Consider the following 27,879-nt stretch of genomic DNA (forward strand, 5'->3'; position numbering starts at 1 on the left):
GTTGTCAACTCTCATCCTGCCACACACAATCACACTTCAATGATCCTTACTATCGTAGAGGGGGTCAGTGGCAGAGTCTGAATCATAATTCAGGCTTTCTGACCTCCAGTGGGAACTCTTTCCTTCACCTCTTTTGTCTAATGATCAGTTTCCTGTTTCTTCCTCTCTGATGCCCTATTGGTACATTTTAACATTGGGAAAGTTCTTACCCTGAAATGACAATAAAGGCATCTCTGGGGAGGGTAGCAAGCATTGGCTGAGAAGCCAAAAGCAAAAGATCAAACACAAGAATGACCTTTGGCTTTTGGCCAGGCCTTCATGGTGGAATCTCATGTCTTCCACATCTTATGCAGAACTTCGGGCTCAAGATGGTGGCAGCAGCCATGTTGCTACAGCGCTGCCCAGTGCTTATCCGGAGCCCCACAGGCCTCCTGAGAAAGATGATTAGGACTCACCAGTTCCTGTTTGGTATTGGACACTGTCCCATCCTGGCCACCCAAGGACCAACCTGTTCTCAAATCCACCTTAAGGCAACCAAGGCTGGAGGGGGTAAGAAGTCACTTTTGGCAAATGGGGAAGAATGTCTTGGTCCTAGACATAAAGTTTCAAGTCATACTGGTCATCATTACCTAATAATTGGGAGGGTTCATGTGTCAAGGAAGAATGAGCTGGCCTAAAAACACACCTGGCCTCTGACTTCTGGCAGTATCTCTAAAAAGAGTCTCACTCTCCTGCCTCTCACATTCTATATACTCCAGTCATGCTGAAACTACCTAAAATTGTCTAGATTAACTCTATGATCTTAAGTTTCTGTGTCTTTGCTCCTGTAAAATGACTCTCTCCTATTATCTTTACCAGAGTATCTAATACTTCTCATACAACATTTAACTTGGGCATCATCTCCTCTATGAAGCCTGCCTAGACTTCCAGACTGTCCAATTCCAATTCTGGGTCATGTCCCTTCCCTCTTCTAGCCCATGTCCTCCCTCCCATCTCAGCACTGGTTATAATGTATCTTCAGTATGTGCCATTCCCAACAACTTAGGAACTCCCCTAGCACAGGGACCAGATACATCTATCTCTGTGTCTCTACTTACTATAGCCTGAGATAGAGCTTTGAGATATATTACTTCTCATTGACCATTGTTAAACTTACAGCTAGAAACTTATAGCTATAAATTCACTGCCACTTACTCTCTTAACTTTGCATAGACTCTCCATCTTGGACCAAGAGCCACTGTCCCTTCATGCTGTCGGAACTCCAGGATGGGAAGAGTAAAATTGTGCAGAAGGCAGCCCCAGAAGTCCAGGAGGATGTGAAGACTTTCAAGACAGGTTGGAGTTAAGTTCCACCTCATCTAACCTCTACACCGAATGCTTGATTTCACATTATCATGTTCCTGAGCTAGTCTAATCCAAGGGCAGCTCATATTCCATGATGGAAGTCCAGTCTTTTCCAGGGGAACCATGGCAGGCAATAGCTTAGACTGTGCACTGAAATGCACCTTCCCCAGCACACATACATGCTTCTGTAACTTTTAGCTATTAGTCTAAAATGAGCTGTCTAGAGTTCTTCCTCCTCTCTCCCAAGTGGCTAAATGGATTCCAACAGACTGGGATCCCACATTTAAGCAATACCACTCTATGACAATCTGTATTTGCATAAAAGAGTGAGTTTTGAAAGCAGGTACATCCTTTAGAAAGGTATGGAGCCCAGGTGAACTCAATTGGTGCAGACCACTCAAGACCACACTTGAGAGTTTGCCATATAGCCAACATCTTTCATAGACCCTTTGAGATATAATTAAGAGTAAAAATTTCAAAATTGAATTTTAATGACTTTCAGAAAAGAGTAAGGTACACTGTCCTGCATCTACCTTCCAAGTGCAAGACTCAGCACTGCTGCTCCAGTTACTTCTCCCAAGGGAAAGTCCTAGTGAGGAGAAGTGTAATTCACCCTATGGATGGTTTCCTGACACATAAGTCTCCACTTGGGGAGATGAGAAAGGGCTCCCTTTGCAGAATACTTCTTCTCTCTGTACAAGGCTTCCCTACTTCCTAACCTTGAATTTTTATATATTGTATTGAGTTTAAAAAGGACAGCACATGCTTTCTTTTTCTCCCCTCTCTTCATGGCCAATGAATCCCATACTCCCTCTCAGATCTGCCCATCTCCCTGGCCTCAACCAGCCTGAGGAAGCCATTCTCCAGTCCTCAGGAGTCAGAGAAAAATTCAGAGAAGGTCACGCACCTGATTCAGAACAACATGGCTGGTGAGTTTGCTGAGGTGGAAGTAAAAGGAGTAGGAATATGGAAGGAATGCTGAAAGGGCTTCTGACACAGTAGAAGGGATGGCAAGGAAGCACTTTAGAGCCAAAGTGAGTCTGAGCTTAAATTTTAATGCTGACACTTGCTGGATCTGTGTGCTTTGGAAAGTAAGTCACTTCCCTGCAGTAAGATTATAATAACTCAAAAAGTTATTATGAGAAGGAAATAAAATTACACCTACGGAAGGGCTTCTAACTTGTCATGAAACTTCATTAAATATTAGATGTATTCCTATTATTTCTTCTCTATGTTTCCCTCAAAAACTCTCATCCTTCACAGAGAGCCTTTTTCCCTTCTTTTTATATGTGTTTATATTCATTTTTCATAATAGAATTTGTTTTATTTTCCCAATATAAAAAGAATATAAAGAGGGAAATTTAAATCAGACTTCCACCATCCACCATTAACTTTCTGTTATATTTTTTCCAGATATTTTCCTATAACTAAATACACACACACACACACACAAAGCTACACTTCCCTCCACACACGTTTTTACTAGAAATGTGATCTTATCCACTGGGAGTTTGTTATTATGCTTTGTTCACTTAACTACTGTCATGGGCATTATTCCATGCCCCTAAACATAGAGGTGCATAGTAATTATTAATGGTTGAAATGTGTTCTATAGCATGAATGAAACATCATTTAGTTAACCAAGCACCTATATTTTAGGTAATTGTTTCCAATTTTTTCTGTGTATTCTTCCACTTTATATTATATATTGGTTTTACATGCATATAAATGTACCCAAAGATAATATATAGTATTATCTTGGACTTAGTATGGCTATACCAGAGACTATTAAGCTATTCCTCTATTGGGTTGCTTTCCAATTTTTCCTATTACAAACAGTAGTGCAACAAACATCCTTAAATGTACCTCTTCATGTACATAAGTGTTTCTCTAGAATACACACTAAGAGGTGGAAATTCTCAGGATGTAAAGGTGTATACATTTTCAATATTAATAAATATTGCCAATTAGTCCTCCAAAGTGGTGTACCGGTTACCAAAGAGAATCCATATTCTCACATGCTCTCCAGCACTTAGAATTATCAAACTTTTAAATCTTTATCAATTTGATGAGTGAAAATTTGCTTTTGCAGTTTGATTTTCCCTGATTAAGCATCTTTTTCTACATTTATTGAATTGTCTGTTCATATTCTTTGCCCACTTTTCTATTGTGTTAAATTTCTTCATTGTAACTGTTCAGAGTTTCTAAAAACTAAATTCTGGATATCCATTTTTCTGTTAAACATGCTGCAAATATGTCTCTAGGTATGTCAGCATGTGCATTTTAAAAACTCTTGGTACATATTTCCAAACATGCTGCAGCAAAGATGTTACCAATTTACACCCCTACCAGATAAGCTGACATCTGCAACAATCATGATTTCTGTCTCATGGATAGAGTTCTGGAGTTTAACAAGCCCATTAGCATGCATTATTTTAATTTATCCTAAAAATAGGGTTGCTCCATTTTGTAGCGGTAATGGTTAAAGCAGTAGACTCTAGGTCACTTATTTGTAGGCCACTTATGTGTTGTATGACCTCGGTCAACTTATATAACCTCCATATGCCTCTGTTTCCTCATCTGTAAAATGGAGATACTCTTAGAACTTTCCACATAGGGCTGTTGTGAGCAATAAATGAAATAATATCTATAAAGTTCCTAAAAGAGAGTATTAATAGGCACTTACTAAATGTTTGCTATAAGAATATTATTTAAAATTATTATTCTTATTACTACTACTACTATATTACAATAATCACAATAATACTACTATGTGCCACACAGTTTGGGCATATTACATTCTGTTTGTCATCAGATGGTCACAACTCTGCAACGAAGATATTATTATCCCCATTCTACAGATGAAGAAATTAATACTAAGAGGATTCATGACTTGCTCAAGATCACAAAGCTAGGAAGTGGCAGGGCTATGACTAGAAACCAGACCTGTCAACACTCTAGAAGTAGTAATTCTAGTAAGGAGGGTGCCATACTAACCTTGGGAAAAGAGATGAGGCCATGCCAGGGGTAGGAAGCCTGAGTGAATGTATAAATATATTACTAAATAAATAAGTCAGTGAGTAAGTAAAGGGATGGTGGAATGAAATAGTAGAGAGTTAATGTGACCCAGTAAGTTAACGACTGATTAAATAAATGAATAAATAGGAAGAGAATTGGAGAACTCCAAATCAACAGCATGAATAAAATATGGACTAGCCAGGAAGTAATTTAAAACGAATTCTTCTCATCCCCATTTCTACTCCTGCAGGAAACCATGTCTTTGGTTATGACCAGTTTTTTAGGGACAAGATTATGGAGAAAAAACAGGACCACACCTATCGTGTGTTCAAGACCGTGAACCGCTGGGCTGATGCATACCCCTTTGCTGAACACTTCTTTGAGGCATCTGTGGCTTCAAAGGATGTGTCTGTCTGGTGCAGTAATGACTACCTGGGCATGAGCCGGCACCCTCGGGTCTTGCAAGCCACACAGTGAGTAGTAGGGTCTGAGCCATGAGCTGTGGGGGGACATTCAGAGAAGAGCCAAAGCTACATATGGAAGGAAAAGGCAGAGCTGACAGTGGAAACCCGTGTTCCACCCAACACCCCTTGTCTAAGGTCCTCCAGCAAATCTAATCCTCAGACATAAACTAAGTCAACAAGCCATGTTTTCCAAACCCTTTGGTGTCCAGTGCTACGAAGGAGTGGATGAGAAACTGAGCAAGGACCACTCTCTGTGAGTTTTTACTCTGGCTGCAGAATAAGTATCACCAGAGATGGTGTGCGACCTCCTCTAGAAGGTCTTGCAAGCTAATCAAGCTCAACCTGGCTTCTCCCTCCATACCTGATTACTTTCAGCCTGAGAAGGAAGGTCCATTTCTCTCCATTGTCTCCATCTCTCCCTCTACTTGGTCATATAGGACACAGCTCATAGAGAATCACTAAGTCAATATTGACCCCCATCAAGGAAGAGAAACCTACCCAGTTCCTCAGTATCTGACAAGAATTTCTTCTCCTTGTCTCCCCTCTGTCCTATCCTGGCCAGAGAGACCCTGCAGCGTCATGGAGCTGGAGCTGGTGGCACCCGCAACATCTCAGGTACCAGTAAGTTTCATGTCGAGCTGGAGCAAGAGCTGGCTGAGCTGCACCAGAAGGACTCAGCCCTACTCTTCTCTTCCTGCTTTGTGGCCAATGACTCTACTCTCTTCACCTTGGCCAAGATCTTGCCAGGTAAGCCCAGGGCCTAAGCTTTGTTCAGGGCTGGTATCCTGCCCTACAGCATCAAGGCTTACTGCCGCCATCACTCCTTCCCTGTCTTTTGAGTTCACTTTCTCCCACTGCCCTTCCTTCTTACCCACCTTGCATATCCTCAACACTGGATGACTATATCTTAATCTCACAGAAGGATAACATCATAAATTTGCTATTTTCTCAACTGCAGTCTTAACACTTATAAACAGTCCCTTTATGTCTCGATATCAGCTTTTTCAAACTTTCTTCCTCCTTCTAAAACCTGTGGCTACCTCCTCCTTCACTCTTAGCAAATAACCTCTCATCTTACAACACAAAGAAAACAGAAGCCACCAGACAGGAGCTCCTTTAACTTATAGCCACCAAATCCACAAATTTATCTGACTGTTCATCTACCCTTCTTTCATTCTTTCCTTTTACAAATTGAAGGTGCACCTCTCCTGCCTAAAGCCAATCCCTTCACTTGTACATCAGATCCATCTGAATCCCATCTTCCCACTCTCCCAATCTCTAGCCAACAATGTTCCCAACTCATATGCCTGTCATTGTTCCATCATAGCCCAACCCTGGATGAATATAACTCTCCACCTTCTCTATGTCAATCCTGGTCTTATATAATTGCTCAGATGGGAGCCACTACAAATTCACAGTCCCCAACCGCTACAGGTCCTCTATGCTTCCTGGCAATCCCATTTTCATAGTCAGCTCTCCAAGTCTCCAAGGTAACTTTGCCAAACACCATTCTCCCCAGCCTTCTTACACCTCCACCTCACCCTCACTCATAGCAGATGACTTTACCTCCTACCACATGGAAAATAGAAGACCCTAGTCAGCCATGTCCTCAACTTCTTACCTCAAACTACCTATAAACTCATGAGCATTCCCACATGTCTTCTCCTTGCTCCTTCTCTCCTTTCACAGTAGAAGAGTTGCCCTCTTTCTTACTGACTAATCCTTACATTAGTGCTCTGTATCCTCTACCTCTTTAGGAACCTTGATCTATGAGTTCCCTCTTTCACTGTATCTTTAGCCTCTCCCTCTCTTTAAACATGTTGAAGTCTCTTGCATTTCAAAAAGCATTTTCCTTCACCACTCTCTAGCTACTGCCCTTCTCTCTCCTCCCCGTAACAAGCAAACTGCTTGAGAGAAGTCTCTACACTTGCTATCCACTTCCTCACTTCCTGCCAATTTTTCAGCACACTGTAAATACCTCCACTGCTTCTCAGAAACTTTTTCCAAGATCATACATAACCCCAACTAAAGCCAACATCTTTGGGAATGTTTTCAGTGAACCCCCTCTTCAGCCATTAGAATTCAACTTCTTTCCATTTCCTCTGCTACCATCCTTACCTAGACCAACATCATTTTCTTGATTTCACCTTTGCCCTCCCACAACATATTCTTCACAATAGTCAGATGATATTTTTAAAATGCAAACCTATCTTTGTTACTCCCCTGCCCCAAACCCTTAAATAGATTCCCCACTGCCCTTAGGACCAAAACCAAACCCTTTATCATGCCTTCTAAAGCCCTCAGTAATCTGGCCTCTACCTACCTCTTCAGGCTCATCTTTTGACACTGCTCCTCTCTTTCATTTAGTAATATCTTAATTCAAATATTCATTCACTCACTTAAAAATCAGTAATTTGGTTTTTTACCCATTCATTAAAGAAAGGTTTGCTTAGCAACTACTGTACACTTAGCCTTAATCTGGATACCAGAGACAAAATGATAATGAGATGTGGTTCCTGCTCCCAACAAACTCCCAGTCTACTTATCTTTCACAGCAGGTCCTTCAGGAAGTCATGCCTAATTTCCACAGGTTAGAAGTGATTCCTTACTCTATAATGAAAGGCCACAGTTCCTTGATGTCAGTGCAGTTTTGGGGCCCAGGAATCAACTCCATCAACCTATTTCCCATCTCTACCTGTTTTCCCAGCATTTTCCAGTAAAAAGCCCTGCATGCCTTAGGTCCTAGAGCAAGGTCTTCCCCTCTCTGGACATTAGCTTCTTCACTTGTACATTAAAGGGACTAGATTCCATGGTCACCAGTGGCCCTTCCAGCTCTGACATGTCATGAACTTGATTCAAACTGTGAAAGTCTGATAAGTATCTACCCTGTAACTATAAGCATAGACATGCTACCTGGAAGAGGTGGGATTTCATCTAGATCAGGAAGAATCTAGCATCAGTCCAAGTCAACAAACATTCCCTGGGATAAACTCCTTTCCAAGGCTTAATCTTGGTGTCTGGGAGAAGGAACCTAGGCCCTGTCCTCAGGAAATTCTCGAGCTTCTTGGGAAATTTAAATTTCCTCCACCCCAAAAAAGTCAAAGGTCAGGCCAGGGTTATAAATGCCTGGAGGGAAGAGTGTAGGGGTCAGATTTCAGGGCAGAGGAGTTCTTCCAAGAGAAGAAGAGGAGTTACAAAGGCTTCCAGAGGAGGAAGAAGCAGAGCAGAGTCTTCAAAGGGAGAAAAGAGTTGGCTCTCTGCCCCTACCAGGTCAATACTGAGGTTGAAGTGTGAATACTGGGACAGAAGCTTAAGCATTATGCATCTGTTTCTTCAGGGTGCGAGATTTACTCGGATGCAGGCAACCATGCTTCAATGATCCAAGGTATCCGCAATAGTGGAGCAGCCAAGTTTGTCTTCAGGCACAATGACCCTGACCACCTGAAGAAACTTCTAAAGAAGTCCAACCCTGAGACACCCAAAATTGTGGCCTTTGAGACTGTTCACTCCATGGATGGTATGTATATGTGTGAGTGTATGTTTACTAAAATTGGTCTCACAAAAACTATGAGGATAATGATAACAGCTAACATTTATAGCATGCTTATTATGTGCCAAGCAAAATTATTAGTATTTTACATGTATTAATTCACTTAATCTTCACAACAATTCTATGAGGTAGGTGCTATTGTTATTTCTATTTATTTATATGAGGAAACAGATACAAACAAGTGAAGTGACTTGCCCAATGTCAGAGTCAGTAAATGCCAAAGGATGGAGGCAGCTATTACACTGATCTCAAAGGTTAAGAAACTAAAGTGCAGACAGAGTACCCAATTTGTCTTGGTTGGCTCAGTAAATTGGTGCCAAAGTGAGTATCTGAACCCTAGGATGCATGATTCCAGTTCTTTCATATGACACTCCCTCCATTAGAAATTATGTGCAAATCAATCATCCCAGTGTCTGGTTTCTGCAACAGAAAATTTCACAAACCATTGCTTGGGAGATTTTTCAGGGTCCAATATGTAGCAGTGGAATCAAAACAGGTTTTCAAGTGAGACAGACCTTGGTTCAAATCCTACCTCTAGCACTTACCCAGCTCTATGACCTTGGGTAGCTCTTTAACTCTGAAGTTCAGCTTTCCCCAAGGCAAAATATCTGCTTGAAAGAATTACAGACAATGGAAGACATTCTATTTATTATCTAAGTAGAAATAAATGACCTTTATCATCCTACCTCTTTTCTTTCCCCAGCTGAAACAATGCTCAGATCATTCTATTGTTGTCCCTCTTAAGCAGAAATCATGTGTTTTAGGCATAACCTTCTGGATTTATTAAAGGGAAGAGGTCCTCAATTCATTTTAACTTGTCACTTTTCCAAGTGAAACACAAAGGAGAGTCCACTGTATCCTCTGATTTAGCCAATGTAAGTGCCATCACATCAAGCAATGGTGATGCACAGGCCGTTGAACCAAACGATCCATGTTCAAATCCCAGAATGACAACTTACTAGCTTGGGCAAGTTTCTTAATTGCTCTGTGTCTCAGTTGCCTTACCTTTAAAAATGGAGATGACAATAATAGGGTAGCTGCGAGAATTTGAGTTAATATATATAAAGAACTTATTGTCATGCCCTCTTTCACAGTTCTACAACTAGCAATGATTATATTTCTACCACTGAGACTACTCTGATTCATTTTTTTTTTTTTTGGCTGCACTGCGTGGCTTGTGGGATTTTAGCTCCCCAATCAGAGATCAAACCTGGATCAATCCTGGGCCCTCGGCAGTGAGAGTGCAGAGTCCTAACCACTGCACCACTAGGGAATTCACTCTAATTCATTATCTTTATAGTGAAAACCATGTTGGGCCCATTCCGCTTCCTTACATTTGCAAATGAATGGTTCCTTATTCTTTTGGTTGAAACCTTGCTTAAACTGTCAATCATAGGGCTGAATTCCTCCCATTGAAATCATGCGTGAGCCATCAGACTGTCCTCTTTGTCTTGGGCTCCAACTCCTGAGGTTTTCTCCCCTCCTGTTGTCCCACCAGTTGCTCACATACTTAAATCCTGGCCTGGAGTCCCTGTTCCCACCTGAAGAAGTTTCTTCTGTATTCCAACTCCCTGCACCATTAGCTTCCAGGGATGGGGAATGGCAGAAGTGTGGATTCCTGTATATGGAGAGTGGCCACAAAGTCTATACATGAGATGCACAGCCATTTGAACAACTATCAGCATAGAAGATGTCTAGAATAACAGGGAAAATGGTAAATCTGCATGGAAAATGTACATGAATACACAGATTACTTCTAATTCACTTTCATTCAATATATTGAGACTGAGTCTGTAGGAGGGTGCCCTAAGGTAACAACATTGACAGAGATGAGAAACACATTCCCACAGAGACAGAAAAGACAGAAACAGAGGCACAAAGAAACTCAGAATGAGACACAAAGATATAGAGAAAAAAAGTCTGAAGTCAGAAAGGTAGATAAAAAGGGACACAAACAGTACAAAAGAGAGAAGCGAGAGAGGAAGGTGAGGGAGGGAGACAGACACTGACAAGAAACATAGGGAGGAAGGGGAGAGGAGAGAGAAAAACAAAGGCACAGAGACAAATATGGAAAAATAGAAACACAGAAACAAAGACGGAAATAGCCACAAAAAGAGATACTGACAAAAAGCCAGAAAGATAGAAATAGGGAGGACCAGTGAAGAATAACGATATTGACAGGGCTGCCAACAGCACTTGGCTGAGGGGGTGAGTGGGATTTGAAATCAGGACTACATTAACCTGGAGCAAAAGGTGACTTTTTTTCAATTTATTTAAACAAAAGCATCATGCAGGTTAGTGCCAATCCTAGATGGAAATACAGACTTGTAGGGGGGAAAAAAAGCAGAGAGAGGCTGGCAAATAGCATAAACAAGAGGACAGATATCATCAAAATGAGGTAAAAATAGAAAGAAAGGCAAGCCTTAATTACAGGCTGGGGAAAACACACACATGCACACACAGCTTGGGTGGGAGTGGGGTGAAATCAGTCAACACATATAAAGAGGTTTGGCATAGCCCCAACTGAGAGTGCACACCCTCCCCCTTTCCCAACCTAAAGTAGTCATGGGTCACAAATTCCATGCTGGAGATGGAGCTGGGGAAGGGTTATGATCTACCTCTATTTATTGGCTTTGCTCAGGTGCCATCTGTCCCCTTGAGGAGTTGTGTGATGTGGCCCACCAGTATGGGGCTCTGACCTTCGTGGATGAAGTTCATGCTGTAGGACTATATGGGTCCCGGGGTGCTGGGATTGGGGAGCGTGATGGAATTATGCACAAGATTGACATCATCTCTGGAACTCTTGGTGAGTGAGTCCCTAGGGTTGCCCTTATATACAATCCAGAAAGAAAGCCCCTAGAAGACCCTTTTCTTCCTCCTCCCCAAAGCTGCAGGAGCTATTTGGTTAGAATTTATAGCCCCAGGCTACGGAACTCCTTGATTCTCTCCTCCCACTCCTACCCCACTGCAGAGTTGCTGAGAAAGTCTGGGAGGGTTTTTTTGAGAAGACCCCTGAGCGGGGCCAAATAGCCAAGTTCAACTCAGTGAGTGGACAGCCACGGTTCTAAACTCCTTCCCCACTAGCCCCAAGCTTCATTTTAGCTCCACTTTTGGGCCTAACCAGTTGAAGGTCCCCACCCAGCTCCTGCATATCTAGTCACTGCATATGGCAGGCCTTGAAAGTCCTATCTCAAAGCAGAATTATCAGCTCTGACTGCCTTGTCATGGACAGGAGAGATGAACAGAGACCTGTGAAGGGAGTCTGGAGCTCCAGCTCCTTGTGTTACCTGGGGCATGACTCTGTTCCTCAGGGGACTGATAATGGGGTCTGTGCATATCCTCCTCATTCTCCTCTGTGTCTCCAGGCAAAGCCTTTGGCTGTGTGGGTGGCTACATCGCCAGCACCCGTGACTTGGTGGACATGGTGCGCTCCTATGCTGCTGGCTTCATCTTTACCACTTCACTGCCTCCCATGGTGCTCTCTGGGGCTCTGGAATCTGTGCGGCTGCTCAAGGGAGAGGAGGGCCAAGCCCTAAGGCGGGCCCACCAGCGCAATGTCAAGCACATGCGTCAGCTACTAATGGACAGGGGCCTTCCTGTCATCCCATGCCCCAGCCACATCATCCCCATTCGGGTGAGAGCCCCACACTGCCCATTGCCTTCTCCACCTATCTCTTCTGGGAACCTCCTCACCCCCAGCAAACCGACACCTGCTCCTGCCAACTCTGCTTTCTTATTAACCATCCTCCTTACTGCCAGTTTTGTTGCCCTTTTTGAAAAATTATGTCATTCTGGGTTAACCAGTCTTTTTTTTTTTTTTTTGCATTAACTATTATTTCATGCTTATTAGACTGTCCTGACCCTCACAGTTTTCTCAAACTGTGGATCAAGACCATTAATGGGTCACAAAGTCTATTTAGTGGGTTATGATTAGCATTAAAAAATAAAATAGAAAATGTTGGAGTACATCACACATAGTAAAGGGAGAACTGAAGTCAGAAAATAGAAAATCAAAAGCCATGGAACTAGCTGCTACTTTGGATTCCCAACTACTTTTGTGTTTACTGCCTTTAAAAATGAACTGCTAATGCTTTCTTAAATGACATCTATGTGCGTGTGTCGGTAAGCTGGGGTGTGGTAAGGACATATTTTGGTGACTTTTACGGATGAGAAAGAAATAGTCACTGTTTTGGGGTAACCCAATGTTCCCTTGAAAGACTGTTTTTGTAAATATGTTTAACCAAGTGACAGTACCCCGGGGGTGGCTTGGGGGTGGTTTATCTTCTTACCCAGAACCACTCCAAATTAAAATACTAGCTAAGTATACTTGCTCTGAAAACAGCTTCAAGACAAGGTCCCTAGCACCACCTCCACCCCCTTTAATTTTTTTTCAATTGAAGTACAGTTGATTTACAATATTGTGTTGGTTTCAGGTGTACAGCAAAGTGATTCAGTTACATATATATATATATATATATATATATATATATATATATTTCAGATTATTTTCCACAATAGGTTATTACAAGATACTGACTATAGTTCCCTGTGTTATATAGTATCAATAAATCCTTGTTGCTTATCTATGTTACGTATAGTAGTTTCTTTCTCTTAATCCCATACTCCTAATTTATCCCTCCCCTATTCCCGCTCCCCTTAAGCATCCATGTTTGTTTTCTGTGAGTCTGTTTTCTTTATAGATTCATTTGTATTATTTTTTAGATTCCACATATAAGTGATATCATATTTGTTTTTCTCTGGCTTACTTCACTTAGTATAATATTCTCTAGGCCCATCCATGTTGCTACAAATGGCAATATTTCACTTTTTATGGCTAATATTGCATTGTGTGTGTGTGTGTGTGTGTGTGTGTGTGTGTATACATCTTCTTAAGCCAATTATTGGCTGATGGAAACTTGGGTTGTTTCCACATCTTGTCTATTGTAAACAGTGCTTCTAGGAACATTGGGGTGCATGTATCTTAAATTTGATTGCTGCGTCTGAGCAACTCCTTGATGGAAATTCTAGACCTGCCACTGACTAAGCCTCTTATGAAAAAATGTCCCAAAATTCAGTGGTGTTCCTTGATCTGGTTCCCTCTACCTACTTAATGGAGCTAGTAATAGTGGGGCCAGGGTGGCAGATACTGACAGGCTTTTTTCCTGAGCCCAGGTGGGTGATGCAGCGCTGAACAGCAGGATCTGTGATCTCCTGCTCTCCAAGCATGGCATCTATGTGCAGGCCATCAACTACCCAACTGTCCCTCGGGGTGAGGAGCTGCTGCGCTTGGCACCCTCCCCCCACCACAGCCCTCAGATGATGGAAGACTTTGTGGGTAAGTCCTCAACATAGGTGTCTACAGCACTCTCCTTCCCTTCAGCCCCAGTATGTGAAGAAGTTGAGAAAGGGTGCCGTTCAGTTTAAAAATATATTCCTGGAACATCTATTATCTGCCAGACCCTATACTAGGGTCAAATGAATGAGAAACAGTTCCTATACTCATAGGGCTTCAGTTTGGTTGAGGAGACCATGGCAGACCCAAATAATGACTTCAAGGGGTGATCAAAGTTCAAAAAAGACAATGTATGGGGGAGTTGTGGGAGCAGAGAGGAGGGCCCTGACCCAATCTGTGGGATTCAAGACAGGCTTCCTAGTGGAGGTGACACCTGAGCTGAGTCTTGCAAAGCTGTGTGATATCAGACCAAGAGAAGAAAGAGGGTATATAAGGGGTATTCCTAGCAGAAGGAAGAGCGTGAAGAAAGGTAAGGAGGAGGGTGAGAAGTAGCCTGGGATATATTAAGAACAAGAAGCAGGTGTTACTGGAACGTAGGGTAGTAAGAATGGAATGGGGGAGGGGAGTGTTTATCTATGAATCTACAAAGACAACACAAGATTTAGAGGTTTGTAGAGTTGAGTAGCTTGGGTTTTATCCTGAAAGATGCCAGTTTAGCAATTCACCTAAAATTTACTGGATTCCTGCTGGATGCAGGGCCTGGCATAGAGCAGGTTCTCATTCTAGGTCTGTTGGGTGAAAGACACATACCCAGTAGATGGTATAGCAAAGGAGACAGACATAAACATTGGTGGTATTTTTCCAGTATGATGAGTTCCAGCACTCTGGGATCTGGAAGGTGTTCATTTATGGCTAGAGAGCATAGGAAGAGTGAAATTAAGGAGGCTTTATAGGTAAGGAAGTCCCTCTGCTGCACATTGAAGTACACGTGGTATGGTGTAAAGACATTCCAGAATAACCTAGAGATAGGAAAAGAGAGGACATGCATTGGCAACAGTCATTCTGTTTGTCTGGAGCATAGGCAGAATGAGTCCCAGGAAAATAAGACACATAGGCGCCATTCATTCATTCATTTAGAAACATCAAATAATGCTAGCCAACATTTATTAAGTACTTACCATGTGCCAAGAACTGTTCTAAACACTTTTTTTGTATTAACTCACCTAATCCTCAAGGGGTAGAGATGGTATTATTAGCATTTCCATTTTATATGTGTAGAAATTGAGCCATAAAAATATATAGTAACTAGTCCAAAGTCACACAGCTACTAGATATAAACTGGAAAGTCCGCTTCTACATCCATGCTCATACCACTAGATCTATTATACTACCTCTCTGAGCTAATGATCTAAACTTCTGGACCTTTTGCTCAGTCCTCTCAATTGCTCCAGGCTTCAATTACAGAGCTCTCAGTACTCTCAGTTCTCTGAATGTTCACTTATGCTGGGCTTCTGCAGGAAAGAAATATGAGAGGCATCCACCATGCCTCCACAGTCAGTTCTTCAATGTCATAGCCAATTCATAGTGGAATCTTGCAAATGTTCTCTACAATATCTCAAATCTCTTTTCTCCACTGCCACTTCTTTAATCCATGTCAATGTGATTTCTTCCTAATTTTCCTATTTCTCTCTTGCTTCCTTCTAATCCCTTATCCATACTGACCACCAGAGGGATTTTTCTAAAAATCTGACCATATAGCTCCCTTGCCTAAACCTCTTCATATTTCCCTACTGTCTAGACTACAGCAGTGGTCTCCAAGGTGAAGTATGCAAGATGATCCATAGGGTAAGGGGATTTATTAGAATTTTATGTTGACTTTTTATCTTAAAAAATAGAAAATTAAGTATTACTGATATTGATCTCTAATATATAGACTAACAATGATATACGTATATAGTATATAAAAATACATACATTGGAGGTACATATTAGAACTTCTGTACTAATAGGATGTATAGCCCCAAAATTGGAGACAACTGGCCTGGAGAATACTCAAAGCTCCTTGGCATGGCATTCATTGACTTCTACATGGTAATCTCCATGCCTTCACTTCTTCCCCACATTCATTTTATTTCTCCAGCTACACTGTATGACTTACAGTTCCCTCATTTTGCTCTAGGCTCTTATCTCTGGGATTTTGCCAATGATGCTCCCTTCTGATTGGAATGCCCTCCCTCACCCCTTACTCTGGCTTACTTCTTTTCATCTTCTAGACTTAATAAGGCATCCTTTCATTCATTCTTTCAACACATATTTATTGAGTACCTGCGTGCTAAACACTGTTCTAGGTGCTGGGGATCCAGTAGTAAACAAAACGGACACAAAATCCCTATCCTTCTGGAGCTTACATTCTAGTGGAAGGATACAGTAAAAAAAAAAAAAAACACTTAAAAAATAAGTGCAAATTAAATAACATGGTAGTTCTAAGCACTATGGAAAAAGAGCAGGAAAAAGGGGATAAAGTGCTGTTGGGGGGGTTGGTACAGGGGCTAGCTTAGAGGAGGGCTGTAGCATTAGAGTATTATGGGTAAAGGCCACTGAAGTGACACTTGAGCAAAGATATGAAGGAGGTGAAGGAGTTAGCTGGGCAGAAATCTAAGAGAAGGACATCCAGGCAGAGAGAACAGCCTAAGACAGGGAAGACCCTAATACAGCAGTATCCCTTCTGTATTTGAAGAACAATAAGTAGATGAGTGTAGATGGAGTGGTATGAGCAAGAGCGAAAGAGAGAAAACTGAGGAGAGGCAATGTGGGCCAGACTGTGTAGGGTATTGTAGGCCACTGGAAGGGCTATGGCTTTAACTCTGAAATGGAGAGCCTTCTGAAGGATTTAAGCAGAGGAGTAACATACCTGATTCAGCTTTTAAAAGAATTTCTCTAACTTCTATATTGAGAATAGACTGAAAGAAAGAGTGGGAGCAGGGAGATCCATTAGGGAGCTACTGTAATATTCCAGGTTAAGAAATGATGGTGGCTCAGACCTGAGGATAGCACTGGAGGTGATGAGAAGTGGTCAGATTTAGAAGATAGAGCCAATGGCATTTGCTGATAGACTGGATGTGTGGTTGGAGAGAAAGAAAGATGAAGGATGGCTCAAACATTTTTGCACTGAGCAATTGGAATTGCCATCAACTGAGACTGGTAAGGCTGAACGTAGGGCAGACTTCGTGGAGAGTAGGGAGATCAGAAGCTCAGTTGTGCTCATGTTAAGTTACAGATGCCTATCAGATATCCAAGTGGAGATATAGAAAGGCAATTGGATATACAAGTCTAGAATTCAGGAGAAAGCTTTGGACTAGAGATGACATTTTCAGAATCATCAGCATATTGATGGTGTTTAAAGCCATGAAACTAGATGAGATCACACAGGGAGTGAGCATGAGAAAAACAGCCAGGGACAGACACACAACTGAGGTACTTCTGACAGCAAAGTCAGATTCTGTCCTCTGTGCTCCCACTCCCTCTAGGAAAAACCCCTGCCCCAGGCTCCCATGTCACAATACTGATGACATTGTGTGGATACTGTCAGTGTCATCTTCCTCACCAGACTAGGAGTTTCCAAGTAGATGGATTCACTTCTTGAACCACAGCATGTCTTGTACTTAGCCAGTGGTTCAGGCAAGGCCAGTACAGCTTCAAATTGTGTCACATGAGTGCTTCTTAAACTTTTATACATCACAGCACCCATACACAAATGGTAACATTCATAGCACACAATGAGCAAACTGAGGAGGCTACTTCTGGTTCTGAGACATCTCATTGGGTTGAGAGGATCTATATCTTGGCACATCTGTAATGTGACACAGGGATTAAGACCTACTCTAACCAATTATTTCCCTCCCTTCCCCTCACCACCTTCAGAGAAGCTGCTGGCAGCCTGGACTGAGGTGGGACTGCCCCTCCAGGATGTATCTATAGCTGCCTGCAATTTCTGTCGCCGTCCTGTGCACTTCGAGCTCATGAGTGAGTGGGAACGTTCCTACTTTGGGAACATGGGGCCCCAGTACGTCACCACCTATGCCTGAGAAACAAGCTGCCTTGGAGCCCCGCCCCACCCCACCTGCACTTCACTTGGGGCTGGGCCACCTCCTGTTTTCTGCTTTGTTGTGTGCCTCTAGCTGACTTGAGTCTGAAAATAAAGAGCAAAGTGCAGCATTTGTAGCCCTTTGTTTGACAGAAAACAGATAACTGGATTATACCTGACCCCTCAGACAAGTGGCAAAGCCATGAGGAAACCACGGATCACCTGTTGGTCTGACCGTTTTAGTGATACGGAAACTGAGATCCAGAAAGAGGAAGAGGCCAAAAACTACACAGTGAGTTGCACAAAGAGCCAGGATACTTGGCAGGTTTATATCAAATGGCTCTTTCCCAATGGTTTCAACAAAAATCCAGGGATTGACTTCATTCATAGACCCGGAAACTCAGGCCCCAGGTAGCCCCTGAGGCTAGATGGAATCAGCCCAAATTAATCTGCCTGGAGGAAAGGAGTGGTTCCCCAAAACTCTGGAGGTATTTTCCAACAGAGAGAATGGATGTCGTCCTCAATCCATTATCCTCTTTCCTTCCCACAGCACATTATAGAAGAGGATTTATCAGTTCTGTTTCCCAAGGTGAGAAAGAGGCTTGGCTATAGCAAGCAACTTGTTCAAGGCAATGCTCCCAACCTTCCTAAGTTATAACACACCAAAAATATTGGCATGGCACATCTGGGTGAATTAATGATATTACTTGTCTAGCAGGCAATCTTTCCTGACACTTATGCAATTTCTGGGCCTGCCTGGTAACTCTAGGGTTGAGGGACCCATTTCTTTCCACCTTGTAAGCCATTTGTGATAGCTGTGAGACATATCAGTTGAGAAACATTGGTTTAAAGCTACACAGCCCACCTGAGCTTTCTGCACCACCACACCCACCTCCTTTGCTGATCCAACTTCAGCAGTACTGGGAACCCAAACACTCAATAAAGCATCTTTATGGCGAGTACCACTCCTCCTTCCTCCCTTTTTCCTGGGAGTTATATATCATCAGGTTACAGGCAGTTGGCAAACTCAGAACTGAGATGATGTCTCTGACTCAACTCCATGGAGTACACCCAAGATGTCCACATGACATGGTGCACTACAACAAAGATGTGGACTTTATTTAGGCACAGATACATTTCCAATAAGGAAGGACGGAATTTAAAATCACAATTTCCTGGAGCAACTGGTTCCTATGTACTTCTGAGAGAAAGGTGGGAAGTGGGGTGGGGGACTGGGTCACAGCTTTAAGGCAAAAGAAGCTCACCAATAAGGAAGAGCTAGGCATGAAGAAGAGAGAGGAAGGGAGGCCTTGGAGGAAGAAGATAAAGAGGAAAGGGAAGGGTCAGTGAGGAAGGTGGAGGAGGAGGAGGAGGAGGAAAGGAGGTCTTGAGGAAGGAGGAGGCAGCTTAGGAGGAAGCTGGCCTCAGACCATGTACAAGGTTAACCATGCCAGACATCCCTAGGCCTGGGTTGGTTCAGCTGGGCCTGCCCCAGAGGAAGAAGTTGCAGCGGGAGGAGGGGTCAGTAGGAGGACCCTGGGGCCTGGCACACATGTAGAAGTGGCGGCCCAGGTTGGGTCCTGGCTTCTTCACAGTTCGCATTACACACGGCTCCCTGTGGCCCCCACAGAGGGGCATGGGCAAGGGCCCCCCCAGCAGAGACTTCCAGAATGAGGTCCGTACCTCCTTTTCATACTTGGCCTCTGAAGCCTTGGCCTGCCGCTCCACCACATTGGCCATCACGTCCTCTTCTGAGGTCTTTGGGGTCATGAGGGCACCCAGGCTAGGAAGCTCCAAGTTAGGAGAAGCTTGGGGACGACTGGAGGATGGCTGGAAGTAGCTCATCAGGTTTTTTTGGCCTCTACTGGAGCCAGCTTGACTTGGCCGAGACCTGGTTGAGCGCACACAGGCTTTGTTTTGGCGCATCTGTACCTGTGTTTGATTTCTGAGCTGTAGCGCTGACTGCTTGAATGCAGGATCTTGTTCAAGACGAACTAGGAATCGAAGGATCTTGAGCTGGGTACCTGCAAACTCAGGGAGGAAGCGGGTACACAGAGGTGGGCACTGTTTTGCCGGCACAGAGGACACGCTTAAGACTGCACCCACGGGGCAGTGGTCAGAGCCCATCACTTCAGGCAGCAAGAAGGAGGCCTGAAAGGTGTCTATGACCAGGGTTCTGTCCCCCAGCACATAGTCAAGCCGGGAGCCACAGTTCAGATGGCGGGCGCCACTGACTATCGACCAACAGGTGAAGGCCCCCTTCTGCTTTGGCTGGAAGCAGCGGTAGCTATCAATGAAGGGTCCTGTATGGGAACCAGCCTGGCACCCCAGGTTACTGAGCAAGCCGTCCATCCACTTGCGCCCTGGGTCCTCTTCAAAGCATTCCTGAGGAAAGGGAAGGGGGATGAAGAAAGAGGCAGAACTAGATACCTAGAACTGGAAGGGATTTAGACTAACTGCTTCATTTTACAGCCAAGAAAATGTGATTGTTTCAAAGAATGCTCAAGGTCATACAGTCCAGAACTGGCAGAGCTGGGATTCACTTTACATGCTTACAGATTTAAAAGCCCATGCTTCTTTTTCCCCTCTGCATCAGGCTACATCTACCTTGCACTGGGCCATAAATCCCAGATCTGAAAGCTTGTTGTTGGTTAAGCAAAGCAATTCTCAGCAAGAGAATGGAAAACAGCAAGTTAAAAGTGGCTAGTCCAGGAAGTAGGGCTGAGGTTAGGAGTTAAGAAGCCTATCGCCTTTTCATGAAAATCCTCTGGTACTATTTTGGTACTATTTGGCTTATCTTGTTGTGTGTGTCAAAGCCCTCACTGACCATCCCCTCTTCCTGAGCTGAGGGGCTCCAGGGTTTCATGTCTGAATACTTCCCTTGGCTCTGATCCCTAATTCATCATCCATCCAATCCACTCACCCACTTATTCAATGCAACAAATGTTCAAAGAACACTGATTATGTGCCGGGCACGATACTATGGACAAAGTGGGACCCTAATCTTGTCTTGGGGACCAACAAGGCTTCCTTTGAAGAACTGATCTGGAGCTGAGAAGTGAAGGCTGAGCAGGAGTAACCCAGGCAGGAGGTGTTACAAATTGACAGTATACACAAAGGACTTGAGGGGCACCCAGACTGTGGGCCAGAATACCAATAGGAGATGACTATCAAGAGATGATGGTCACTTAGACTAGGGTGATGCCAGAGACAAAATGAAATTAAGAGATGATTTGGAGCTAGAATCAACAGTACTCACTGACCAACTGAATGGGAGAGGCGGATAGAGAAGGACAACACTGACACAATTCCCTGGTTTCTGGTTGGAACAACCAAGAGGATGATGGTACCACTTAGGGAGATGAGACTAGAAGAGCCAGTCTTGTGGGAAGTAAACATATTCTTCTATTTTGGAAAGACTGTGTTTGTCATGTGATCTGGTACTATTAGTTCTCTTTCCTTGGGGAAAAAGAACATAGGATGTGCACTTGAGAGATTGAAGATATTTCTGAACTAATTATAGAAGGCATAAAGGTATACGACACTATCACAGGAAGCAGCAAGAACAGACTAAGTAAACACCAGATAAGGAATAAGGTAGGAAGGACTGAAGGCTTGCAGTTTATAGTGTACACTCCCTTCCCCACCACCACCACCACTACCACCAGTCTCTCATTATCTCATTTCTGCTCATTTTCCAAGCTGGAAGACACATTTATGTTCCCATGGCTCTTCTGTAAACTAACCAAGGAATATTCCTATAGCCTCTTCTTTGAGCCAAGCCTAGTGCTGAGTTACTGATCCTTCCCCTCATGAGGCAAGCTATGATGAGAACTGCCTTGGAGATTCTAGGGTAGTGGTTCTCAAGCCTTAATATACAATAAAATCAGCCTGGGAGCTTTTAAAATATACTGCTGCCCTGGACCCACACCCAGTAGATTCTGATTTAATTGGTCTAGGGTTGCACCGAGGTATTGATATTTTTGTAAAAGCTCCTTGTTCTAATGTGCTTTTAGGGGTTAAGACCCATTGGCTTAGAAGGACTCAGAGAAATACAACTCTGGGTTGAAGGGAGGGGATGCCCACCAATTCAGGGTATAGTCAGAAAAGCCAAAATGAGAATAACTTTTGCAATGGGCAGAGAGGAGAGGACCTGGCTGGAGTGGATGGAGGGTGTAGGGGTGCTGAGGATGGAAATGGAGACTGGGCAAAGACAAGAAAGAGCCTTGAATGCCAGGCCTGGGTGTTTTCTCTGCATCACAAAGTAACAGGGAGGTACTGAAGGTTCATGAGCAGGAAACATAATTAGGGAAATTTTCAAAGCAACGTGCAGTTCCAGGCCCTCAAAATCTGACTGAAACTCTCCAGCCCCATCTCTTGCTACTCACCTTCCTTCTCTGTTACCCCCTAACAAAACTGGGACTTGTAGTTCCCAACACACACCAGCCAAATTCTCACCTTGCAGCCTTTGTTCATTATGCTATAATTCTTTGCTCCCCGCCCCACCCCAAAGCTCTGTTCTACTCATCTTTTAAGATTTAGCCATTTTAAGATATCTCCCCTGATGTCCAGGCTGGCCCAGGAATCCTGTTTCCGGGCTCTCCTAACCTCCTAGGTTGCTGTCTCTGCCTCAGCCCTGAAGATACCATTCTATAATTGACTGGTCATGTGTCCATACCCCACCACCATGCTGATAGCTCTGAGGGGCCAAGAGCCAGAAATGACTAGTAACTGAGTCCACAGCATAATCCTCAGTGCTTTGAGAATAGAATTTCAAACTAAGCTCTGCTTTTCCAAGAAGGAAGCTTGCCCCTGGGCCAAAAACCCAGCATTCATTGGCTGGCTGAACAGAATCACAGTCAGGAGTGAGGTCAAAGCCCTAGAGGGAGCCTTACCAGGTTGACTGCATCCCAGTGGTCAATGGGGCGGTGGGCTGTATTCAGGTCACCCAGAATGATAACATGGCTGAAAAGCATAAAATGAATGTCAAGAAAGTGAAGCAGTAGTCCTGGCCCTCTACTTTCTCCTGGGCCCAAGATCTCAGATAGGCCACCTGTCACATTCAGGCCAAGGTGGGATCTAATGGCAACTCATAGTAGCCTACCTCTCCATTTTCACTATAACCTTGGTGCCTTTTACAACTGATCAACTCAATTCTGATCTCCAAAGGTAACACTGTTCCCTGTTTGACACAACTGTCTCACTGATCTCTACCTAATGGTATCTTTCTGGTCCTTCAAAGATGAGCTCAGGTACCACTCCCTCTAGGAAGCATCCCTCAATTACTCCAACCCACCCTCACTTTCCTGTCCCTCCCTGGAACAAAACTTTTCATTTGTTCCCAAGTACATTACCTTCCTCATCTCATTTCATTCTTAACACTATACTCTGAGGTAGGGATTCATACACTTACTTTACAAAAGGGAAAATAGAAGCAAGACTAGCCTTCAGGCTCACAGTGAGTAAAAGGAGGAGTCAGGATAGGTGCTCAGAGATATCTGAGTACAACACCCATATCTGTGTCATTCTACCTGGTCCTCACAGCTCTTAGAGAGCAGGGCCTATTCCAGTGGGCATGCTGGTGTCTACAACTAGGCTGTTAGGCTGTGAATGAACTCAAAAGACAAAGATCCCATATGCCTCCCAATGGACCTTGACACAGGGCTAGGCACCCAGCACAAGCTCAAGGAAGCCTTGCTGTCTAGGTTTGCAGTACCTGCCAGCTGCCAGGAGGGCTTCTGCTCGGATCTGCAGCAAGTGATAGAAGCGCATCTTAAAGGCGAGCCGCTCAGGCTTCCCAGAGTCCGCATGGGGGCAGTACACGTTGATTAGGGTCAAGGTCTTCTCCTTCCCTTCCCATGTGCTGGGGAGAAGAGAACCGGCCCCCCAAAAAAGGGGTCATTTTCAAGCCACCCTTCCCCTCCCCACACCATGTGGCTTCCACTTAACGGTTGTCTATGGGATGGAAGTGAAGCAAAGGGATAGAGAGACATGAATGAGCTGGTATACACAGAACTTGAGGACTGACTACATCTAGGATGACACTTCAGTAAACCAGGTGATGGTGCTGCCATTCACAAAGATAGGACACAGAACGAGAGCAACCTGGAGCAGTAAGTTCAGTGTTGGCTAACTTGCACCTGTGGTAATAAGAAAGTTAGACCTCCCGGCCAGGCTCCCTCTCCCCCAACCCCTCACATAGAAATAGAGAACTCAAGGCTCAGAGGAGCTGGCCACATAGTAGCTGACCATAGTAAGGTCACATAGTAAGTAGCCTATCCAGGACTAAAGTCCAGGAAAGGCAAGTTTGGGAAGTTTTCCATGGTGAATACATGTTTATAAGGCAAGCCTTAGAATCACATTCAGAGTTGAACCAGCAATGCTCTGTGGCATGGGGATGTGGGCTATTACCGGATCTTGTGTTGTGTGAGGAGGGCCCGGCCCTCACTATCCAGAGCTCGAAGCTCCTCTTGGGTGAAGTTATCCAAGTTTCCGTAGCAACCAACGTCCCCATTCTGACTGGCAAGTAGGCCACTCAGGCCTTCTTCAGCAGCCACTGGAGTAGCACTGTCCTTACAGAAGGTGGCTACACCTGGAGACAGAGAGGGTACTCTGAGCAGGCCTGGCAGCCAACAGCTTGTTGCATAGCCTATTGGCCCCGCACAGGTCACCTGACTCATCTTCATCAAATGTGGCTCTGTTGACGACTCTCCCAACTCAAGGGCCACAGATGCCTGGGCAACTCTACTCAAACCCTGGAGTTTCAGTTCCTTCATCTAGAAAAGCCACAGATTAATAATAGCTAATATTCGAAGTGCTTTACATCAGTGGTCCTCAACTTTTTTGGCACCAGGGCCTGATTTTGTGTAAAACAATTTTTCCACGGACCTGGGGGCAGGGAGTGATGGTTCAGATGGTAACGCGAGCAATGGGGAGCAGCAGATGAAGTTTCACTCACTCACCGCTGCTCACCTCCTGCTGTGTGGCCCAGTTCCTAACAGGCCGCAGACCAACACCAGTCTGCGGCCTGGGGTTGGGGACCCCTGCTTTACATGGTAGGTGCTCAGAAAATGCTAGGTATTATTATTATCACATGGCTTATTAGTTTAGTCCTTGTAATAAGCCCTAAGAAGTACACATCATCCCCACTTTCCAGCTGAGGAACTTGATGCATAAAGAAGTTAAGCAGCTTGCCAAAGGGTACACAACTAAGTGAGCTAAGATTCAAACTCAGGCAGTCTGGCTCCAGAGCTCATATAACTAACCATTACACTACTGTGTTTCTGAGATCCAATATTATACACAAAAATTATCTTTCATATGACCTCATGTGGCTTTAGTTGTTTGGATGAAAAGCCTACATTTCTTATTACCTTCTCATTAAATATTGAAAACCCTTTCCCAGCTGCCTCCATCACTTTAAAGTCCCCAGAAAGCCCCATTTACCAGAATAGCCACTACGGTGGCGGCTGAAGCTGAAATAGGAGTTATAGCCCTCAATGATAGCCAGGGGCTCTGTCAGCATATCCCCTGGGAAAAAAAAAAGATGTAAGATTACATCAGAGATAAAACTAGGACCCAGGACACAGAAAAGCCTGGAATTACAGCTTTAAGCTAATTCCTTGCATACACCAGAGCCAGAGTAGGAAGGGAAAATTAAGTATCTATGATTAGAGGAGAAACTAAAAAGCTGGGAACTAAAGAGGGAATTGATATCAGAATTACAAGAAAGGGGAAGACTACCAAATGGGAGGTGAAGAATTAGATGGGAGGAGGCTAGGTGACCAGGTGACTGGAGAAAGTTGGGGGTGGGAAATGGATATATGGGAGAGAGAACTGGGAATCTGAGCTGGGAGTAGGAGAGGGAATTCGAGGATGTGAACTGAGGATGGAGGGAAAGTAGGTAATGAGTCTTAGAGGGTGGTGGGTGGGAGAGGGAAGAAATCAAGGGATTGACCTGGGGGGAGAGGGAATTAGAGGGGCTAAGCTTGGGGTGGGACATGAGGTAGAAATGATGAGAGGCTCTCAGCTGGGGAGGAGAGATGTGGGTAGAGATAAGGAGAACTGGGAATCTGTGATAGAAGCTTAAAAAGAAGGAAATTAGGGAGTCTAACCTGGGGCAAAGATGGGGTGGGAATTAAAGGATATGAACTGAGGGTAGAAAAGAGGAATTGGGGGGCCTGTCTACTTGGGTGTGGGAGATGGAAAGTGTGTGGAGGGAGGAAATTTGGGGGACTGAGCTGGGGCAGGAGAATAAGTAGGAATTAGAGGATCTGAAAGATGGAGATTGCAAGGGGGAGGGAATTATGGTTCTACTGAAGCCAGGAGATGATGTGGGAATTAGGAGATCTAGCTGGAGGGCGAAATATAGAGGGGGGGGGAATCGGGATTCTGAACTGGCTCTAAGGGGAGGGCTCTAAGGATAGAGAAAGGGGCAAGTGAAATGATATGGCGCAGGGGGCAAATGTTACCGGAAAAGGGAAAGTATGGTAGGGGTCCTGAATTCTTGAGTACTCACTGGTTACTTTGGTCTCTTGAAGACAGACGATGTCGGCATCCAGCTTGTCCAAAATGCGCCCCATGGCCGTGGCGGTACAGTTGCTGGGCTCCTCATGACCCACCCCTTGCAGGGGGCTCCGAATCCCATTGATGTTCCAGCTCACCACGCGCAACATGCTGACAGCTAACTGCAATGTCTTTGAGGCCGCCCAGGATAGTCGCGAGCGAAAACCTTAAAACTCCCAAGTCGGCCAGGCCCAGCCTTCCGCGCACACATTTGCGCAGGCGTCCTGGTGCCTGCCGCGAAAGGGACGGACGCACATGGGGCGGGGCTTCAAGCCCCTCAATTTTCATTGGCGGGAGGAGCGGAAGCTGAAGGGGGCGGGGCGGTCGCCAAGGAGGAATGAATAGTGAGAGAAAGGCCTTCTGTTGGGCTGCTGCTCCTACCGTGCAATGCTGGCTTAGGTGCCTGAGTCTGACTGCGTTTCTACTCTGCTCAAAAGTCCCCTTGGTGCTTTCGATTACTTACAAACGAGATTTCACCACTTTTTAAGTGGCGGAACCTTAGGCGGAACCGCGCCGCGACCGAAGCCCCGCCCCCAGTGTTCAGACCGCACCCCTGAGTACTGAGAGGGCTGCGTCGCCCAGCGACCTGGGGGTGGTTGGCTGACGTAACCCCGCTTGTAAATGTGGGAGGGGGAACGTGCGAAGGGAACTTTGCGACTGCAGGAGGGAGCAGCAAGAAGTGGTCTACATTTTGGAAATTAAGCTCTTGCTGGTCGTCGTTTGCAAATACTTTCTCCCAGTCCTGTAGGTTGTCCTTTCGTTTTATTTATGGTTTCCTTTGTTGTGCAAAAGCTTTTAAGTTTCATTAGGTCCTATTTGTTTATTTGCTTTATTGCTTTTGCCTTGGGAGACTGATCTAAGACGATATTACCAGGATGTATGTCAGAGAATGTTTTGCCTGTGTTCTCTTCTAGGAGTTTTATGGTGTCATGTCTTATATTTAAGTCTTTATACCATTTTGAATTTATTTTTGTGTATGGTGTAAGGGAGTGTTCTAACTTCATTGATTTACATAAGGCTGTCTAGCTTTCCCAGCACCACTTGCTGAAAAGACTGTCTTTTCTCCATTGTATGTTTTTGCCTCCTTTGTCCAAGATTAATTGAAAGTAGGTGTGTGGGTTTATATCTGGGCTTTCTATTCTGTTCCATTGATCTATATGCTTTTATGCCAAAAGAATCTTAACTAAAAATGTTTAAAATGGTAAATTCTTATGTTATGTATATTTTACCATAATTAAAAATAGTAATAAAAGGGATGAAGAACCATCACCTCTACATAGTTGCAAAACATCACCCCAAAGGGATACACACACCCATTACCCATTAAGCACTTAGTCCCTATAACCTCCACTGCCAACACCTGGATCAATTTGCTTTCTGTTCCTGTGGGTTTACCTATTTTTGATATTTCATATAAATGAAATCATTGCAAAATGTACTAAATACCACTGAATCGTACACTTTAAAATGGTTAATTTTCTGCTGTGTAAATTTTACCTCAATTTTTAAAGCATTTACACACTACAATATATAAAATGGATAATCAACAAGGGATCTACTGTATAGCACAGGGAACTCTACTCAATATTCTGTAATAACCTATATGGGAAAAGAATCTGAA

At 44.1% G+C, this 27,879-nt stretch overlaps 2 protein-coding genes across 4 annotated transcripts; one reads left to right on the forward strand and one right to left on the reverse strand.

Moving 5' to 3' along the window:
* The first annotated feature begins 335 nt into the window (after window positions 1-335).
* ALAS2 (5'-aminolevulinate synthase 2) lies at window positions 336-17,774 on the forward strand. The gene is made up of 10 exons (XM_057717748.1): window positions 336-549; window positions 1,213-1,335; window positions 2,163-2,273; window positions 4,613-4,835; window positions 5,389-5,573; window positions 8,164-8,343; window positions 11,018-11,182; window positions 11,742-12,010; window positions 13,549-13,711; window positions 17,531-17,774. The coding sequence occupies exons 1-10, from the start codon at window positions 348-350 to the stop codon at window positions 17,692-17,694; spliced, it is 1,785 nt and encodes a 594-aa protein (XP_057573731.1). The 5' UTR covers window positions 336-347; the 3' UTR covers window positions 17,695-17,774.
* Window positions 8,926-26,466, reverse strand: APEX2 (apurinic/apyrimidinic endodeoxyribonuclease 2). Of its 3 annotated transcripts, none has more exons than XM_057717746.1 (7): window positions 26,212-26,466; window positions 25,140-25,223; window positions 24,105-24,285; window positions 23,410-23,556; window positions 22,589-22,658; window positions 19,377-20,078; window positions 8,926-8,984 (listed from the first exon to the last, which is right to left on the reverse strand). In XM_057717746.1, the coding sequence occupies exons 1-7, from the start codon at window positions 26,366-26,368 to the stop codon at window positions 8,961-8,963; spliced, it is 1,365 nt and encodes a 454-aa protein (XP_057573729.1). In that variant the 5' UTR covers window positions 26,369-26,466; the 3' UTR covers window positions 8,926-8,960. The 3 variants fall into 3 exon arrangements, with proteins under 3 accessions (XP_057573729.1, XP_057573728.1, XP_057573727.1); XM_057717745.1 differs by lacking the exon at window positions 8,926-8,984 and adding an exon at window positions 13,138-14,628; XM_057717744.1 differs by lacking the exon at window positions 8,926-8,984 and having other exon boundaries at window positions 18,783-20,078.
* Window positions 26,467-27,879: the final 1,413 nt, after the last annotated feature.

The sequence above is a fragment of the Hippopotamus amphibius genome, chromosome X, assembly GCF_030028045.1.
Source record: "Hippopotamus amphibius kiboko isolate mHipAmp2 chromosome X, mHipAmp2.hap2, whole genome shotgun sequence".
NCBI classification, from domain to species: domain Eukaryota; kingdom Metazoa; phylum Chordata; class Mammalia; order Artiodactyla; family Hippopotamidae; genus Hippopotamus; species Hippopotamus amphibius.

Coding starts and splice junctions, on each gene's coding strand:
- ALAS2 (XM_057717748.1), top strand. CDS start 348: ATGCAGAACTTCGGGCTCAAGATGGTGGCAGCAGCCATGTTGCTACAG. Junction 550..1,212: donor GGCAACCAAGGCTGGAGGGG/GTAAGAAGTCAC, acceptor AACTTTGCATAG/ACTCTCCATCTTGGACCAAG. Junction 2,274..4,612: donor GATTCAGAACAACATGGCTG/GTGAGTTTGCTG, acceptor CTACTCCTGCAG/GAAACCATGTCTTTGGTTAT.
- APEX2 (XM_057717744.1), bottom strand. CDS start 26,368: ATGTTGCGCGTGGTGAGCTGGAACATCAATGGGATTCGGAGCCCCCTG. Junction 24,286..25,139: donor CCACCGTAGTGGCTATTCTG/GTAAATGGGGCT, acceptor CTCTGTCTCCAG/GTGTAGCCACCTTCTGTAAG. Junction 20,079..22,588: donor ACTGGGATGCAGTCAACCTG/GTAAGGCTCCCT, acceptor CCCTTTCCTCAG/GAATGCTTTGAAGAGGACCC.